We start from the raw sequence: 19,283 nt of genomic DNA, 5'->3' as shown, positions 1-19,283 counted from the left end.
CGCAGCTGAGTCCCCTTGGCAGCGGATCACGGAAGCGAATCGTAGATCACGCTATGCAAAATCTCTTTCTATTTTTCCCTTCGCGAACAAAGCCTCCGGGTGAGTTGAGAAGTGTTTTTCAGGGCAGACTTGCTTCGGCCGCATAATATGGATGACTGCGGTCTTGCTATATTCGGATACAAGTCAAGAACTAAGCAGTAAATACCGATCAAAGCAAACCATCCAGCCAGTGGCGTCGGCATGACGTCATGGATAATTCATTTACACCACCTAACCTGACACCGTAGGGGTAGCAGGTGCAAGGAGATTACCCGCGAATTAACTGGATTAACCACGCCGTAATGGGAATCGGTCGACGCCATTAGCTTGGGGGCTTCCTTCGATGGACACATACCACTTTGTCTTTGAGCTCTATCTTACTATGGATTATCTGCTTCTTGTCTCTATAACATATTTTAGGCCACTGGTCTGATCAAGCAAAGTGACAGGGCTAGTGTAGCGAGACGTCAGCTCCCGACAACGACAGCCGTACTCCTTTAGTACGTCGCATGTAGGTTGTCCCGGATAAGATTAATCAAGATCGCAAAAGCGTTCTTTCGATTTCCAATCGAGTGAATATTGTTAGGACCGGAGTGCATAATGCCAGCTAGTATTCTTTTGTTTCCGGCTACTTCGTTAATAGTCAACAATAATTAATTCATTTTTCGAATGTTGCTGTAAACGGTCAGATGTGAACTGGAAAGTCGACAAGCGCCATGAAAATGACAAAGCTTCGCTCTGCTGTTCGTTGCGAGATAAGCGGCTGCGGCTGCTGACGACGCGCGATAACAACGCACAAACCTGTCATGGGCATCGCATTACCAAAGTTTTGCTTACGCAGCAAAAATTCGTTGCATATGCGGTGTTTTCTTTTTTCAGGGTTGTTTTGTAGGGAGACAATTGAAAGCACCGAGTTTCTTGCAATATAAAGCCCTTGAGCAGGCTCTTGTACTGTCTTTAAACAATAAGCCGTGACTTAAGCTACAGCTTAGCAAGCAAACTGACCATCAATTAATAGCTGCCAAAAACACCCGAAAGTACTTCTCCTGACTGCGCAAGTTGTTTCACAATTGAAGAAGATCAGACATGGCTGCCTTTCTGGTTGAAATATTCCCCGAATCGTATATCATCTTATAACCGCTCGGAACGAAGCAAGAGTGAAAAGGTTTAAAAAATGCACCAACTAGCCCAAATAGAAGTTTTACTGAAGAGTGAAATGGTTAAGTAAAAATAGCTGCACTGAATTCATCAATAGAGGCATAGATCCAGTTTTCATCTTGTCTTGACAACGAGGCCACCAAATGGGGGTTAGAAAAAGCTGCCGTTTTCCAACCGTGTCGCGAAACAAACAATGTTATAGTGAAGTACGTCCGTGTTGATAATGGAAGAGCAAAGATAGAAATGTGCTTTTTTCCTCCCGCGGCTTCTCTTCTTTCCTCATTTTTCTCTTAGTGACCGTGAAAAAGGAGGAACAATAGCGCTCGCTGCAAACGACACACACTCACACACTGGATTGGGCCCAATATTTGTCCTCTCCTAGCGACCGGCGCAATGTTTGGCGAGGGCCCAGGACAAGTCCGACCAGCAGGCGAGATAGCGAAGCGTGTAGATCAGGCAGTTTCCGAAGTTTCGGCGGGACTCCGACGCGCGGCGCCACTGCGGGGGTTCCCGTCTCGGGAAAAGCCGTGTGAGGGAGGTAAAGGAGCGCGAAACAGGAGGAGGAAGGAAGAGGAGCAGGTAGCGCAACGCTGAGAAAGGAGGGAAGGGGAAGGAGAAGTCGGGAGAAAGAGGAGTGCACGGTCTCCTCCTCTCGGCCGGCACCCTCCTGCTCTCCCGCGCGCTCCGAGTGCCGCGATGTTCGAGCGAGCCCCCCAGCGCACGCTCCGCCAGTCGCTTTCAAAGCCCCCGCGGCGCGTGGTTGTCGGACGCCCGTTCGCGCTCACACGGGGCACAGATTGCGTGCTTCCCCCGCGCACTCCTCACGTGCGACCGGCTCCCCAGTTTTTGAGGAACGCACTGCTCCCGCTCGTGGCTGATTCTTTCGACCGTCGGCGCTTGACACCAACATTATTCTCTGCTCTTGTTTTCAGCAGAACTGGGCAGTATTCTGCGGCGGATTAGTTTCACCACGAGGAAAGAAGCGTGGCTGAACAAACCGGAGGAGATCTTCCAGAAAGAAACTCTTAGCGCTTGCAGCCGTTTATTTTTACTCCGCTTTGTACGCGTGACCCTCTTCTTCTGTGTTGTCTTGATGCGTGGAATCGTGAGTGAGTGGGTGTCCTAGTCAAGTGCTTTACCTGCGGATCTCGCTTCTCTGAGACGGCCCGTCCGTGCTGGCCTCTGTGAACATGAATTCCAACTCAGAGACAGTGAGGTCGTTCTTGCTCTTGCGGTGGCTCGTGTTCTTCGGTGTCGTCTCGTCGTACGGTAAGTTGTGGGACTGCAAGAGCTTCTTCTTGTTTGTTATGCTGTAGGCGCACCTCGCTTTTCCATTCCTGTTTGGTCTCTAAAGGATGATGCACTAGATATCATGTCACAAATATACGACTGCTTCAGCCCTAACTTTAGCATTGCAACAAGCCGCAATCTAATGTCTGTATAGCTGGCTGGAGGCAGACAGCATATACCAAGCTCGACGCATCCACATGGCCTCTTTGCAAGCAGCTGAATACAGAGACATTATTCAGACACATTTACACGAGACTTCTTGCCGCATGCAAGCATGGTATGTGATACAGGGTAATCAAATCAATTTGAGATTAAGTTTTCACAAATCAATAGACGTCGAGACCGAAAATATTTATTCTTCCCACAGCTGACGCTGTGGGAACTATATATATATATATATATATATATATATATATATATATATATATATATATATATATATATATATATATATATATATATATATATATATATATATATATATATATATATATATATATATACAAAGTTCAAGAGAGCAGGCACTTCTTAGTTCGACATTAATTGTCCAAGTTTCTACCAGGGCCCGGAATTTATCCAACCTTGATAAAGGCCGGGCGCCGATGGAAAGGTCGACAATGTATTTATAACTGAAAAGTGCCTGGTTTTTCGAATTATATGCATATAGTTGTTTGCGCTCGTCAATGGGAGAGGAAGGATAAGAAGAATGAAGTGGTTACAGTATCTATACAGCTATGTATACAGTTATATTATATCCTCGATGAAGGTCCGATCATCGACCGAAACTATTGAATAAATAGACGAAGACAGCCGTAAAAGTTGTGAGCCCTTCGTTCTTCATGTTTATTCCTGGCCCGTTTACGAACGCAAACTGCTACCACACGAGCGCACACGCAGAGACATATATAGTATATAAGCCTGTGTTTAATAATGGATGATTGATACACGTGCGTGTTAACACTACTGTGTGCTCAGCACGCCGTCAACTCTCCGGGCTACACTCTGGCATGTTTCTTATTCCTGCCTCGGGGCTCAGTAGATGGGCTAACATCAAGTAGATCGCACTGATAGAAGGCCGCAGTTCTGTTTGCTTGGATCATTATGGTGACAGCTTATATTAGTGTTGTCGATACTGTACAGTGAAACAGACACATTTTTTTGGTTATACCGGCACAGTCAATGAAACATTCTGCTAGAACTCACTTTAATAAGTGTAATAACATGGAACACTTCTTTGAAATACGCGTAAACAACCTGTACGCGCATGCACGTTTCATTACCTTTTTATACAGGATTAGAAGAAAAGCTTCTCAAAATTAGTCGCAAGTACAGGGAGTTACGTGGACAGGCTGCGTTGGTTATTTTCTGCACCGTCCCGGTGGATTGCTTACATATGTTACTGCCGTAGTCACAATGAATGGCGCAATTTTCTGCGAATTCTGGCCGGCACCACTTTATACTACACTTATGAAGGCAGCTGAGAAGCCATTCACGCAGCTCCTGTTGTAAAATGTGGTGCTCTTAGTGAGCATAACTTTTCGCGTTTAAACAATTATTTACACTGTTTATGTCCGTGTAGGAGGCGTTTTACAGTTCGGGGAATGCCTGGACGACTGCCTCGCATGATTTCCCAGATTTATAAATTTGCCCAAGCTCAACGAGCTACATTTCACATTGGCTGCGTAACATGTTTGCCGAGGTTAGCCAATGTTCAAATGCAACGAGTTATATTTCACATTGAGTGCGTAACATGTTTGCCCAGGTTAGCCAATGTTCGTAACATTTAAACTCTACACCTGCGTGTTCCTCCTTGCATAGAAATCGTTCACTTTAACCAGTGCTTTGTTCTCTCGCAGTTTATGAATTCTCGGTACTTGCTATATCATTTGCACAACGAGTTAGTGCTTCGTGCACAGTCTTATATCGATGTCAAATTTTTATTGATAATTCTTGTCTTATACTATGTGACATTTTTGTCTCCACATGTCATGCGTAATATAATCGTGACAATGGGCATAAAGCAAAGCTGGTGCATTTTCACAGCTGCTGAAATAATTAGCATCGAAGTATACGTTATAAGGCTGACAGGCACATTCATAAATAGCTTTACTAAAGCGCACAAAAGCGATTACTTGTATGTTGTTATCGATTATAATTTACACAAAGTTATTTTGCTCAAACAGCGCATAAGGGTTCGTTACTCTACAAAACTAAGAGCCAGAATTTAATTTTCAAAATTTTCACGTAATATCCCCGAACATAAGAATGTCTTTTTAGGGAAATGAACCTCCTCTTCCTTGAAACAACTACACGAAATGAAGAGACACATACACCCATGGTCAAAAGTTTTCAGGCCACATATCGTAATGTCTCGTATACAATCCAAGGAATACGCAGGCTAAAATGTAAAATTTTGTGGTTCGCAGGCTATATGGGAACTATTCCGTATCATTGGCTTTAAAATTGGACGCTATCACGATGTTGTTATTCAGTCGAACATTAGCTGTGCTTCCATCGCCATCGTGCAGATGACTGGTTTTGTGGGCTCTTAATCTCACTTATTGGCATCTTGATTCTGAAGAATGTTGTTCGCGCGATTTCCCTTTTAAAAGAAAATAGCGCGCGCATCCATGTATACTCACTTCCATAATGAATGCACTGCTGGTTGTTTCGCGCCGAAAGAAGACTGTGAAGCATTAATGTGTATAAAAACAGTCCTGACACGTCAGAAAAGAGCAGCGTTCAAATCACTCTGTTCTCCTAGCGATTACCGTAATGAACACAATCCAGCAGGTAAGTCCTGCGGACTATATATCGTGTGCGGGCTATAGCCAAGAAATTACTGTAATTTACTTTTCAGCCTTGTAGTGGAGCGCTTGTTACACCCCTCACGCTCTAAGTGCGTACACTGGGAGGAGAACACGCGTCCTCGCGTTTTGAGGCTTTGACGTACCGCAATGACGCTACTGTTAGATTCGAAAGCAAACCGTGTGACCCGAAAATTTTTGACCAAAAGTGTGCGTGGAGTCATCTCTGGCAGGAAAAGTCTGAAATCAACGTATGAGACACGGATGCAGAGACAAAATGAACAAACCTAAAGATACTTTAATCGAGAACTACGGACGCCAGTTCACTGATATCTATAGAATCGCAGTGACTCAGTGACTTCGACGCTCGGCTGAGGATCCAAACTTGTCGGGTTTGATCCCTGCGTCTGTAACCATATTTCTATAGAGCTGAATACAAAAACGCCCCATGCTGTGTGAGGTAAGCGCACGTTGAAGAACCCCACGTGTTCTTAATTAAAGATTCACAGCAACCTGTGTAACATATGTGTGTGGACGTGCCTTCGTACTTGTTTGGCTTGTGTAAAGTTTAGAGTTCGTTCAGGATTTGGCGCATCGTCGCGTCAGCGCAGCACTTAGGTTGCACAAACTTGCGCCAAAGGCGTCGTTGGTGCTTCATTTTCGCAAGTGAATAAATTGTTGGAGCTTTAATAAGCACGACGAATGCGTAGACCGGTGCCTACGCTCTAGCTGTTTGAAATTATATGCGACCGAAAATAGAAGCCTGTCATTATACATTAAAGAACACGCACTTGTCGGCAAATGTCCCTTTATTCAAGTGCAGAAGTAACAAAATGAAAAGAACTCCGCTTACTGAAGATAATGCAGGGATACCTGATCGAATCCATGGCGTCGCGAATGGCCGCCTGCCGTGAGAGTTGCAAAAGCTGCAGCCGAAGGCGTTTAAATATGCGACAAGCCGAGATAAAATTCAATACAGTTAGGCAACCAGGACCAAGAAAAATCTCCGCGTCGACTGCAAAACGTGATGCATTAACCAACAGTGTACTGAAACCGGTACAGCCAGTAATCAATATTTATGTTATCGCGTAACCCAGGCTGGATGGAATCGGCGTTTCTCTGTGCGCCCTTGCTTCTTGAAAGAACACACTCGGCAACAGGTCTTTTTAGAATAGATGATCCGGGGCAGCGGTTCAATTTCTGCAATTTTCCCTTCTATCTTGAGATAATGGTGTGCTGTGCGCAGTTGGTAGGGGGGGGGGGGGGGGTTCATTTTTATCGAGCTGCTTCTGGGAGCCCCTGTTTTGACCTTGTAACTTCATGACACACCCACAGAGAGCGCCAATTTCAGTTTATAAAAAAAAATGAAGGTTGCGTGATTCTAGACTTCTAAGAAAACCGCGCTTTCAGGAGCGGCCGCTCGTTTCATTTCATTATTTGATTCCAAGAATACGTTTTTAAGCACATGAGCGCTCGCCGCCTTATACCTTGGTCCCCGTGTGTGACACACGCTTCGCCTTTAATGCGCTTTCTTCCTGGTTTACTTTCAAGTGCCAATGTCTTTGTTCAAAGCATGCGCTAGCGATTGCATGGTATGATTTTTATTTTTATTCAACGAGTACCTGAAGTGAACTAGCCGGGATCGCGCGCATTTCGACCTCCTTGTTCTGATTTTATAGTATACTCTAACCTAACATTCGATCACGCGCTGTGTGGGAGCTGAAACGCGTCATGTCGCCAAAAGCCACTGAGAACAGAAGCTTTGTTCTGTGCTGGTACGAGGAATTTTCCCGAGCTGCATACCACTTGCGTGACTCGCGTAGTACGCGAAGTTGGACAAGCCTAACAAGCGCCGTGAATGGGGCAGTAAAGCGTCATGACGCATGCAGCCATGTAGCGGTTGAAGCCTCGGAAACGACGCTATTAATCTCGCGGAAGGGAGTTACAGCGAACACCCTTTTCTGCCAGACACCGGGCACGTGTGCCGATAGCCTTCTTCAACAATTAGCGCCGAAGGGAGTATAAAATAGGAAGCGGGATTTCTGAGAAACCGCAGCTGAGATCAACATTTTATTGATTTTTGTACATAATTTCGTATTGTATGATTTTTATTTGTCGAGTCCGATTTCTGCAGTTGTTTTTGCGCCTTTATCCTACTTAGAATGAGATTCACAACGCCTGTAACATAATACAAGGCTGCAGACACCAGCCTGGTTGAGAATAGAATCACGCGCTGACAACCTGGTCCTTTGCGAAAAGTCGACTTTACGACAAAGAAATCTCTCGCACATAAATTTAACCCGAAATAGCTTGGGCTCTTACAGTGTAACCGCCTTGATATTGGAGAGATAGAAGATGGAAAGGCAGGGAAGTTAACGATGGCAAGGAAAGGAATGGGGAGATATAAAGGGGAAGGAGAAGAGATATCTGAACTTAAAATCAAATATAAAAAGAAGTTACGACTTTGAAGCAATTATTTTGAGAGATAGGCTACGACCTTGGCTTTAGCATTTCATCCACCGCCAAACCTACTGATCTGTCGTCGTAATACATAAGAGAAGCCCTTTAACTCGGAGGGTGAATTATTCGCATTGTGTCTGCTTTGAATACCATTACTCCTTCACCAAATGTTGTGTAGCTGCACTTGATATTTCTTTCCGGAATTTACACAGCGACAAGAAAGCTAGTTGCTGCCGTCTTCAAAGAATAAATGCATTTGTGCTTGCAAATCTCGCAAGAATTTCTAAAAATTAGCAACCTGTTTCTAAATATAACAGCGCTAATATCGACAAAATGCGGAAATTCTTTCCTTCTCCCTCAATCCTGATTCATTCAAAAGTTATTGTTGCAATTGCCGCTGATGAAAATTCCTGGGCTCAGCCCGGTTTCAGTTAAATGTCACTGTGTAGTTGACATGCCAATCGATGCTGTTTTGTTAGTGATGTTCTGTCGCTATGAAACTCATAACAATACCAATTCAATAGTAAAACTGGAAATTTATATAAAGATGAAAATAGCATTAAATATGCTTGAAGCATTCAGCGTTAAGCCGACGTTAACAAGGCATTCCTTTCGCCTTCATCTCGCGGGAACTTTAAACAGCCAGCTTTCAAAGGCTCAAAATCGTGCGCCGCTCAAAGTTTCTAAGTCGGATAATTCATTTGCATGTAAACAGAGCCACAGCTTCCTTGATATTTAGAGGACGTAGGCCCCAGGTCCTTTGTTTAGAAAATAGGCTTTTTCGTTAAAGTAAAATTACAACTTCGCATTTATATGTAATCAAACAGCATTTACGAAAACACTACCGATACGATGCGTACGTCCACCAGAAGGCGTTCTCAAATGGTACAACAACAATGCACGTTAAATAACAAAATACAGTCACGAAAAGTCATTAAGCGAATGCGTTCACTTGAATGACCTCCCTAACACCCGTGGTTGCAGAGTAGGCGCCATCCTAAACAAATAGGAATGGAAGAGCGCAGATCAAAGGAACAAGGTTTCTTGGCACACAGCATGAAAGCCGAATTCATGAATCGCACTATTTAAGGGTCTTTATCTCCTCCCGAGGGCATCTTAGCCCGAATCAGTGAGTAAAGTATATTGGCGTTAAACTCTCAGCCAAAGTGCACTGTACTCCGCGCCGCGTTGCGCTCACGAACGGGGTTCAAACTTAGTTCTCTTTCAGTCCTTATAACATCCTTTCCATGTGCCTTTAGGGATCACTGAGCAGCCAATATATAAATGAAGCGCCGAAGCACTTCAGATTCGCCGATTAGCGCCTTCCTTCTGATAGTAGAGGAAATTGTTAACGCCAATAGCAAGCGGATAAGGTCTAGGCGTGGCGTCACTTCTGGAGACATAAGTCAAGAGAGATCTTGTAAAATGTTTTAGTGCAAACAGACACAAACCACGACAATGACGACGCACACAGGTTTGTGTCTGTTTGCGCTAAAACTTTTTACAGGATCGGTATGCACCAACTCGCTCTGAAATGATTTTTAACGAGAAAGATTAATGCATAAAATTTTAGTTGCGGGGGACTGCCGAGAATAAATACTGTGCCTTCAGTTAGTCAGCTTTATTTTATCTCACTAGCGTTTTTTTTTTCTAAAGACACAACTTGCAAGCCCTCTTACTCAATCCAAGGCGTTCTTCGTCATCGAGAGTCAGGTGCCTCAGAGTTCCTTTATACAGTTCATGCATAGCTTGCACTGTCTATGCATAGTGTAGTAACAGCAGCAGCAGCAGCAACGTTATTTGCAAAAAAAAATCCGTTCATTACTAATAATGGAACTCCATCTTTTCATATATGGACGACGACATCGGTTGTTAGCCGCTGGGGGTCTTGCTTAAAGACCATACGTAATCTCTTATGCACCTGATATCGCAACTAACTTGCAGACAGTCATGCAAAGGTAGGTTCCTTAATAACAGATGAACATGTAGAAAGCTTACCTGAGATTTGACCTCCATCGAGATTATAGAGACAAACATGGTCAGTAAGCAAACAGGAACATAGCCGCGAAGACTCAGTGGCTATGGTTTTCGGCAGCCGAGCTTTTGGTTGCGGCATCGCATTTCGATGAAGACGTTATGCATAGCCGGCTGTATACTCTGCGGTGTCAGTGCACGTTATAAACACTAAGTGGTCAGAATTAAACCGCCGGTCTCCACCATAGCGCTCACCTACAGCCTATGTGCATCTTTGAGATATGAACCATCCAAAATATTCATATTATTGCAAGGTAATTGATCCTAGAGACAATTACTGTTCTTTCCCGGATAATTTCATTGCATATTACTCGCCTGACAAAATTTTATCCTCTATTACGCGATGTTGGCGACCTCCTAAGCAAAGCACGAAGGCCGGAGGGGAAAAAAAATTAAAATCTCTTTTCTCTTCTATTTCGTATAGGCGCTTTCACCGAGCAGGTCCCGTGGCTGCCAACAGTGCGCGGTTTTAAGCGATTCTAGCTTTATAAAAGCGAAACACAAAGACCCGTGCCAGAATGCTCAGCACAGCTCATCACAGAGTTGACGTGCACGACGCGAGCGCGTTGCTCGCAGCGCCGCCGGGTATTTGAAAAAACGGTTTAACTGCCGCGCTCCGGAAGTTTCCCGAAGCGCGCGGCGTCCACTCTATACACGCGAGCTGGCCAGTCTCATTGTCAAAGGCAGCGCCGGCCGGCCGGCAGACAGCGCTATTGACCGCACCCCGCACTGCGGTCACGGCTGCCATCCATCTTTGAACAGCTCGCACGGGCCGAAGCGGCGGTGGACGACGTGAAAGTTTACACTGCTCGTTTGTCGCCGTCCCTGTGTGGCCTGCGATGCCGAGTGAGCACTAAAAGGTGCGCTTGAAATAAAAAGAGAAAGAAACGTGCCCACAATGGCGCCATTCTCTCGTCCAGCCGGCGTTTCGTAGAAGTGAGTGCCGGTTACGCCCTGACTGAAATTAGTGAGGTGGAGCACGATTCTGCGCGTGGATACGCACGTACGTAACGAACACGCCCGCCGTGGTCGGATGAGTATTAATTATTACCACGCGCGCGCGCACCGCGTCGAGCAGCTTATGATTTCCAATCAGATTATTCCTGATGATGTCATGGCATCCCGTCTGGCTGTCTATTGCGTTGTCCTCGAGCTATTGTGTTCTGGATGTACTGCTAGCCGCGGAACGCGAATGGCTGACGGAGGTTTGTCTGCGTCTTCCCAACCAGGCTTTCAAGCCCGCGACAACTGTGTTTTTAAGTTCGTGTTCCAAGTTCAGCGTGGAACTTGAAGCATAAATGAACTCTGCCTTGAAGTTTAAGGCTCTTTTAAAATGTAAAGTTGTGCCCGTCGCAGTCTGCTTGTGGGCTATGGCGTTCAGCTCCTTAGCCCAAGGACTCGGGTCGGACTACGGTTGTGGCAGCCGAAGAAGGCGAAATTCAAAAAAGGCGCCTGTGCTCTCTCTTGTCAGTGCACGTTAATGTATACCGTGCACTCTAAATTATTCCTGAGCCTCCTTCACCTCCCCCCCCCTCCCCCCCCCCCGCACCTCCACGGCGTTTCTCATAGCCTATGTGCAGCTTTGGGACATTGAAACACAGATAACTAACATAACATGACAAAACGTAATGTAATGTAACATAACATAACGAAACATAACAATATGCAAAGTTTAGTTGAGTGGTCTGGTCACATCGGTATCTTTCATGGGCTCAGTTTTCAGAATTACAGTGAAAAATATTTCGGTATTTTCTGAAGCACAATTTCAAAGTCCTTTTTTTTAATAATATGAAAATTTTATGCTTCATCTGAAGGTCGGAGGTGTCAGCAGTGCACATCTTACACATATTTATTAAAAATTCACGGAACAAAATCTAGTGTTTCAAACTGGTCTATTTGGTTTCTTGCATAGCCTTGAATCTTAGCGTTATTCATTGTACGTAGGCAGGACTTATGAGTTATCCCACACAAGAAATCGATTTTGCGCCGGTGTCCTGTGCTTTATCAATCCGAAGTCTTATATGTCTACCTGTCTTGAATAGTGCGAAGATGCAAGACCAAGAAAGGAAATCCGACTTAAATGCGTACAAACGAGACTCAAATTTCTGTCTCAGTTTCCTTCAATCTAGCTCTGTTACGTAATACGAAACATAATTTAATAGCGCGTCAGTGGGGATACACGAATCACAGCCTTCCGTGCTATTGTGTCTCTCTAATTATAGTTCTTTATTTGCCAGATATCTAATGTGCCATATCGCCATTAAAATGTGGACACCTTTTCCAGTGTGCTGTCACAAGCAGTGCTCACTTATTGTCAACGTACTAACCTTTTCTGTTGTCTATTTTTTTTTCCGTGGCACAAATGTACAGGCGCGGACAGAAGTAAACGGAGCGCGCCGCACGAGAAAGAACTTCGCGTCAGCGCCGCCTAGCCGAACCAGACGAAAGCTCAAATTCGCCACGCGCATGTGCAGGCCCCCTACCGGCGCGACCCTCTCATTGCTCCCCTTGCCTCGCATTCGGCCGTCTATGTCGGGCTGATGATGATCATAATCGGATCGTCGCTCCCTGTGTAGCTAGCGAGCGTTTCGGAATGCACAGACCGCTGTCTTGATAAGGCAGATTGCGCGGGGGACGGCTCTTATCATTAAGCTGATTCGTGTCAGACAGCTGAAGGCGCGTTTGCACCGCAAGTAACCCGCGTGTTTCGAATTTTTGCTTTGGCTGGCACTCATCTGCGTCTCGCTAGCAACCAAATGCGCTCGAAACACTCGGCGTACTGCCGCTTTGCATCACTGTTGTGTGCCACGCTGTGCGAAATTCGGCATACAAGTGTGCGCCCACTAATCAGAGAACCGGCCAGCGATCCGCTGTCTTCAATGCAAGCTATATTACTTCACTGCTACCGATTACACATAAACATCGGTGTTTTGAATGCATTTTGGTCAATAGCGAGACGCAAATTAATCCCCAGAGGCATCTAAAGTTCGAAGGACGCAGGCTATTTGCGATGGAGCGCGCTTACAGCTGTCTCAGATGAAGCGGCGTAATGGTAGCGTCGTCCCCACGGGCTCTGCGGCATCAAGGCAGCACTCTGTGCGTTCCGCAATGCCCGCTTGCTACAGAGGGCGCAACCATCCGCCCACAATCATCATCAGCGTGACTCTGACGCCGGCCGAATGCGAGGCAAGCGGGCAATGAGAGGGTCCCACCCGTTGGGGGGCCTGCACATGCGCGTGGTGAATTTGAGCTTTTTTCCGGTTCGGCTAGGCGGCGCAGACGCGCAGTTCTTTCTTGTGCGGTGCGCTCTATTTATTTCTGTCCGCGCCTTTTACGTCTTTGCAGACAATGTACTACTGGTGACACTAGTTTCCGGGACGCTGGTTATAGGAAAAACATTTATTGTTGCGCCACCTCGCTACCCAGTCGCCTGATATTGTGAAGAGAGGAAGGAGCATTTAAGCCTTTAATGCCTTTCATACAATATCAGGCGACCGGGTAGCGAGATGGAGCTGCAATAAACGTTTCTCCTATAACCAGCGTCCCGGAACTTCTAGTGTCCCCAGTAGTACGTGCTTGTACGCAAGACGCCCGTCTACTGTGAAAGGTCAAGGCACGTTAAAAAAACCCCAGATGGTCGCACCTCTTCTGGCCACCGCTATTACGGCGCCTCTTACTGTCTTCTTTCATTCACTCTCTCCTTCTTCCCCTCCTTCATGGCGCGGTTGAGGTGTCCGCCGACGAGTGAAACAGGTACTGCGCCTCTACTTTATTGAGACCAATTTTCTTTTTCTTTTTAACTCAGCGGCTCAGGAATTGTGCCAAACAGTGCGTACTCAGGCGAACGCGCCACCAGAGTACCGATACCGCAGCAGACACTTTTAAATTCTGTGATACAGCCGCTGAGCCGATCTCCTGACCACTAGCAGACTGCTAATCCTTATAAATGACTGCAATTCAGGGAAATGATGTTACGGCAGTTCCAAACTGCAATTTCGTTTTATAATTGGCTTATTCGTTTCAGACTTTTTCAATTTCAGCAGATGGGCCTTTATCCATCGTCGTCAGTGTCCAATGCGATCATGAGGTTACTGGGCACGCACGATGTATTTCTCTAGCTGATTCATGCCGGGCCGCCGTGAGCAGACGCGCTATCGAATGCACTGCTATGCGGCGAGGCGGCAACTCGCGCCGAATAGAGTCGATGCGGAGTGATCCCTTTACGGCTTTTAAAAGGATATTGAGCACAAATTGAAATTAGCCTGTATTGATAGATTACAGCTCGATGCCGAAAGAAACTACATTCGCTACGAACAGAGCTTTTCTAAACAAGGCCAGATAATAACAACCTTCTATAGTGCTTGCCACTGCTGGGTAATTCGCAGAACTCCGCAAGAGCTATTACGTTGACGAGGACTGTGTCGGCCTCGATGACATGGTCAATGTAGGTGCCGCGTTTAACATCGTGTACAGCGACTAACATCATTAGTGCAGTGGGCCATGTTCGATAAGGTCATGTGGTACGGGCACAACAAATCGATCGCGTTTATGCTAAAGGGTTTTCGCGCTAGCGAGATTGACGCCGTTGATTCATATGACGACCGTGTTCAGTACAGTTTCAAAAGCATTTTGAATGATGCCGCGCTTTCTGTCAGCCGAGCTTATGCGCGCAACACAAGCTGGTCTGCTCTCATCATTAATTATTACGCTCTAAAACAACGCATCTTCCTTAACGAAACTATTAAACGACATCTTACTCCAGACAGTGAAAGGCACAAGAACTTAAGCGAGACTGTAGTGTAGAGTGCTTGCCCCACGGCCGTTTATCACTGCCTCTAAAGTCGAAGGAAGTTGGATTCAACTGAAACAGGAAAGCGGCAGGCTGCGCTTGCGGCTTTTTTTTTTTTTTTGAAGCCTAATTAAGCCTTAGATCGTACTAGAAAGCAATAAACAGCACGTGGACGCTCGTTAAAAATTGAAGTAGTGCCATGTTTTCTCATCGTTCTTTTTATTCTAAAGAGCACTTTTATTTCTTTTCTTTATCTCTCGTCCACACAGGAATTCCAGTGCAGATAAAGAGAACAGAGGCTGGAACGCCAACAGTTTACCAAAGCTGCAGCTGACTTAATCATAGCAACCTAGTCTTCTCACGGTTACTTTTGATGCCACTTACGCGTATTCTTCCGTTTTTGCACAGCGGATTACAAAAGCTGCATGTGCCAATGTGCGCCGGTGTGGTTTTCAGGGCAGAATGGTGCATGCACTAAGAGAAGAAAACGCACCGCAAAACCTCATTGAAGAAGCCAGTATGGTGAGGTATTCAAGTTTTATCATCTCAGTTGGCCATTTCCAATGAACTATCCAGGCTCTGTTGAACGTTTTCAATGGGAATCTACGCTCACGTTATCTGGACGTCAAAAATGGCTGTACAACGTATCGTGTGGTAGCGTAACGGTGCCCGCTTATTTTGCGTTGCGGAATACCACAGGACTACGCGATAAACAGTATATCCTCGTCAGAAGCTGCGTATTTATAATGCACGTTTGTCTTTAACAGTTTAAAAATGCTATTGGAGGTCAGATAAAACTCAGTGTGCTCCCACATAGCCCGCTTTTCAAGAACTGCGTAACAATTGGGGCACACTAAGCAGCCTTTAAATTTGGTTTATTTGTCTAAATGACATTTCTGCTCCCAGTACCCTCATAGCACCGAGGTTTGTCGAGTTAAACATGAGACTATCATTTTGATTTAAGTACGCCTTCTGTCACGCATATATTTAACTAAATTAACGTCATAAGATGTTGTCGCGTGCTTTTTTTTGCCATGGAGTCCCGTTGCAAAGAGCATAGATAAAACTCAAGGAGTAAGAAATTTTGGGCATTCGGGTGCCAAATTTTTTGTGTGCATTCATAGATAAATGTATTTGGACAACGGTGAAAGTAAATTTTGCTCGGATCTGACAATAATGTCGATGTAATATTCGAACAAAGGCATCGACGTCAAATGCCTCTCGTGTCACTGTTGTCTTGTTGTTTTTGACATTGAACAGAGAATGACATTGAACGACCTTCAGCCCAACTTTGTAAGCCGTGTATGACCATATGTGGTACTGTTATGGTGTCGAACCCTTGACCCATGACTTTTAGTTGACCTTTGACATTAGATGACCTTTGGGTTGATCTTTGACCTTAAGAACATCCGATGGGATGGTGTGAAGCCATGTGATGACATCCGATGGGGGTGTCGTAAGACCATGTGATACCACTTCATAGCAACGTGGTCGTGTGGGCATATATAGAACGGCTGTCGCGAGCGTGTAGCGGAGCTGCCGTGGACGAGACTCACACGCTTAGCAAGCGTCCTTGGTTTTTGCTGAATTCCGTGGTTAGCCAAGTTAAGCCACTGGCTTTATTTTAGCTAATCACTGTAGGCCCACTGCCTACGTAACTAAAGAAAGGAATATTTGGTCGTCTTATGAACCAGGTACGAAGTGCAAAGCAAGCTGCCAGTTGTGTTTGTAGACGAACTCAGCAACGCCATAGATAAAGTTCAAGAGAGGGCGACTCTAGCGCCGCCGTTCGTTCGCCAGTAGCGGGTCGAGCAACCCCCCCCCCCCCCCCCCCCCCCGCCCCTGTGCATAATCCCGGCCACGAGCTACACCGCCTCCTAGTAGACTGTACCACTGCTAACGGGGCTACGCGATTTCTTTTGATGTTTATAAAATTATTTTGTTTTCTGTTTACTGCCCTAAACTTCTCCTTCCGCTTTCTGAAGTAACGAGCGGAAACACGCAGAGTAGTATTCTTTTGATATCGGGCTTGAAAATAAAAATACTGCCAAATTTTGGAATAATTAAGACAAAAGCGTATCGGAACACTGCACAGCGGTAGCTTCTAACCAGACGTAAATATTTAACAGCAAAGGGTGGTGCGACTAGTCATGGAGCTGTAAAGCGCATAGAGTGCTTCTTTTTTGTACACTTACGGTCGCTGACCGTAAGGCTGCACGAGTGAAGCTTATTTGCTTTACATTGTATATATCTTATAATTTCAGGAGGATGAAGAAAAGGCGAAGTAAGCGAATATGTTTATTACTGCGTGGTAATCTTCACGTGGCACAGTTAGCGAGGCTGATATATGTTGCAAGCAAAACAACGGGGGGGGGGGGGGGGGGGCGCAATTTTCTTAAGCTTCGGATACAAAGAAGCCGTAACCACTGATCGAGATACTAACTAAACACCAATTAACTACAAATAACTACTCTGATTTAGCAGTAACATCTGCCCATAATATGTATCTTCCAGATCGGCTTTTTCCATGCCTTTATTTTACCTCGACGAGTGCAACTTTCTCTAGCTGTTTTGAAGGCTAGGAATTTCGGCTTTCCCCAAAGAACGAAGCTGTTTAGGACGTCGCAGGAAACACAATTTAATGAGCATCTTTTCGTTTTTGGCGTTTGGTTAAAACATGCATAATCACTTTTTTTTCTCACTAACTATAAATAAAATATTCGTCTTCTCGTTACTCTATATTAAAAAAAACGGTCTTACAACATGCTGGGCTGTATACTTTCAAGATATGTATTCCCGATAACAGAAAAAGCTACCGGTACCTGCACGCACCAGTTCACATATACAGTTATTAAGACGCAGCCTGTCCCTTTCTTCTTAATGTAACCTCAAGAATTTCTTTGGTTGAAAGTCCTTGCGCCTTCGCAGAACTTACGGTCGAACTTAAATGGGGGCCTGTTTTCGCTTGTCTACCAGCCTGCCTTCCAAATTAGTGAAATCCATTTCCTCGCTGCCAGTCTGTAATGCAGTTGACATCGCAACGGAGCCATGCTGCTGAAGTTGTTGTGCCCCCGGAAACGGTGATTGAAACGATATTGGAAGAAATCCCTGTCGCGGGCAGGTGAAACACGGCAGGTGAAATGCAAACAAGAGCGCGAGAACTCGAAGGAACAGTCCCACATTAAGGAGCTTATCTTGGGTTACAACTTATCTTCTAAACGCACCCACCACTTTATCGCACTAATTTTTCACTTAGTGCTCTTTTGATCACACAGTCAGTTTCTAATATCGAAGATAGTGTTTGAAGTGAGAATTTTATTTCTGCACTATAAACGCGAGGCGCCCGTGTGCTGTGCGATGTCAGTGCCCGTTAGTCAGTGCCCGTTAAAGATCCCCAGATGATCGAAATTATTCCGGAGCCCCTCCACTACGGCACTTATTCTTCCTTCTTCTTTCACTCCCTCTCTTTACTCCTCCTATCACTTCTACGGCGCGGGTTCAGGTGTCCAAAGATATATGAGACAGATACTGCGCCATTTCCTTTTCCCAAAAAAATCAATTATTATTATTATAAATGCGAATACGCCTATTGGAAGCCAAGAAGGAGTAACTTGTCCTCTTTTTAGGAGCAGATTCCGGAACAGATTCGACCACGAAGTATACGGAATGCGTACTCTTGGCAGCGAGGGTTGGCTTTGCGAGGTGTTCCCACCGTAAAGCAAAGTAACATGGTGCAGTTAGCATGAATGGAGAGCTTCTAAGCACGGCACTGGGAGGTCTGTTGAGGCGAGACAATTAATAGGTTGAAACATCGTTGCAATCTTCGTAATTGATAGAACTTCGCAGTTTTGACGAGGAAATTTGTTTCCCGTCGCCAAGCGTAAGTGTGTCATACTTAATTTTTTTAGAAATTGACCCCTGAGCTTGAGCAGCATACCCCTGCCCTGCAGAGGAAGCGCTCTGGAGAACAGCTTACTCTTCATTTACTCTTTTCGTGTTTATAGCGCAAAGAGGTCTATTCATTGTTGCTCTGAGAGGCATTTTCCAGAACAACGAAGAAAAGCGGCGTCCGGTAAGCATTTGGATGACGCATTTGAGGGCTTGCAATAATAAGTTCGAGAACTTGCAGTTTCAGTAGTTAAGGATATTGTCTGTACGCTTTCTCCAATAAGTTAGATAATGGCGTTTCCCTTAGATGGCGTTTTCTAAGTGATTGCAGGGTCCTCACAGGTCACACAATGCACTCGAATGGAAAGGCGACAGCGGCCGGGCTTAATCTGAACAGGAGTATAGGGCTGGTGAATGCGTTATTAATTATTATTGTGCGCATACCCTCTACTTTGGTTCTTAAAACGGCAAAAACGTGCAGTGCGGGTCCAGAACATCAGACTAAGGACTTTGTACGTTAATTAAATGACCGGACAGACATAAAACAGGAAAAAAGAAGCATCAGTACCATTTCACCATATTCCTAGCAAAAGGGGTTATTCAGCGGAGATCGATAACAAATAAAAGTTAAACGAACGGTGTACTCGCGCAATAGTCTACAGGCTGCTCTGCCTTTCGTGCTGATTCGAAACAGTGCCGAGCGAGCTGGATATGATGGAAGAGATTCATATGCATTAAAAAAAAAACGTTTTTCTGTACGGATCGAAAACGGGCATTTGATAGTCGTTTGTCCACATTCATGTTTTACTTAATTTTTT

General features: G+C 45.2%; 1 protein-coding gene across 1 annotated transcript in view; it reads left to right on the top strand.

Moving 5' to 3' along the window:
• Positions 1-1,927: 1,927 nt before the first annotated feature.
• The window catches only part of LOC144125813 (uncharacterized), a 253,660-nt gene continuing 236,304 nt past the window's right edge, over positions 1,928-19,283 (top strand). The window contains exon 1 of the mRNA XM_077659525.1: positions 1,928-2,466. Within this exon, the coding sequence (XP_077515651.1) occupies positions 2,388-2,466 (79 nt within the window). The 5' untranslated portion in view covers positions 1,928-2,387. The remainder of the gene's footprint in view (positions 2,467-19,283) is intronic.

The sequence above is a fragment of the Amblyomma americanum genome, chromosome 3 (genome assembly GCF_052857255.1).
Source record: "Amblyomma americanum isolate KBUSLIRL-KWMA chromosome 3, ASM5285725v1, whole genome shotgun sequence".
Classification (NCBI taxonomy): domain Eukaryota; kingdom Metazoa; phylum Arthropoda; class Arachnida; order Ixodida; family Ixodidae; genus Amblyomma; species Amblyomma americanum.
This window is presented reverse-complemented; position numbering and strand designations above follow the sequence as displayed.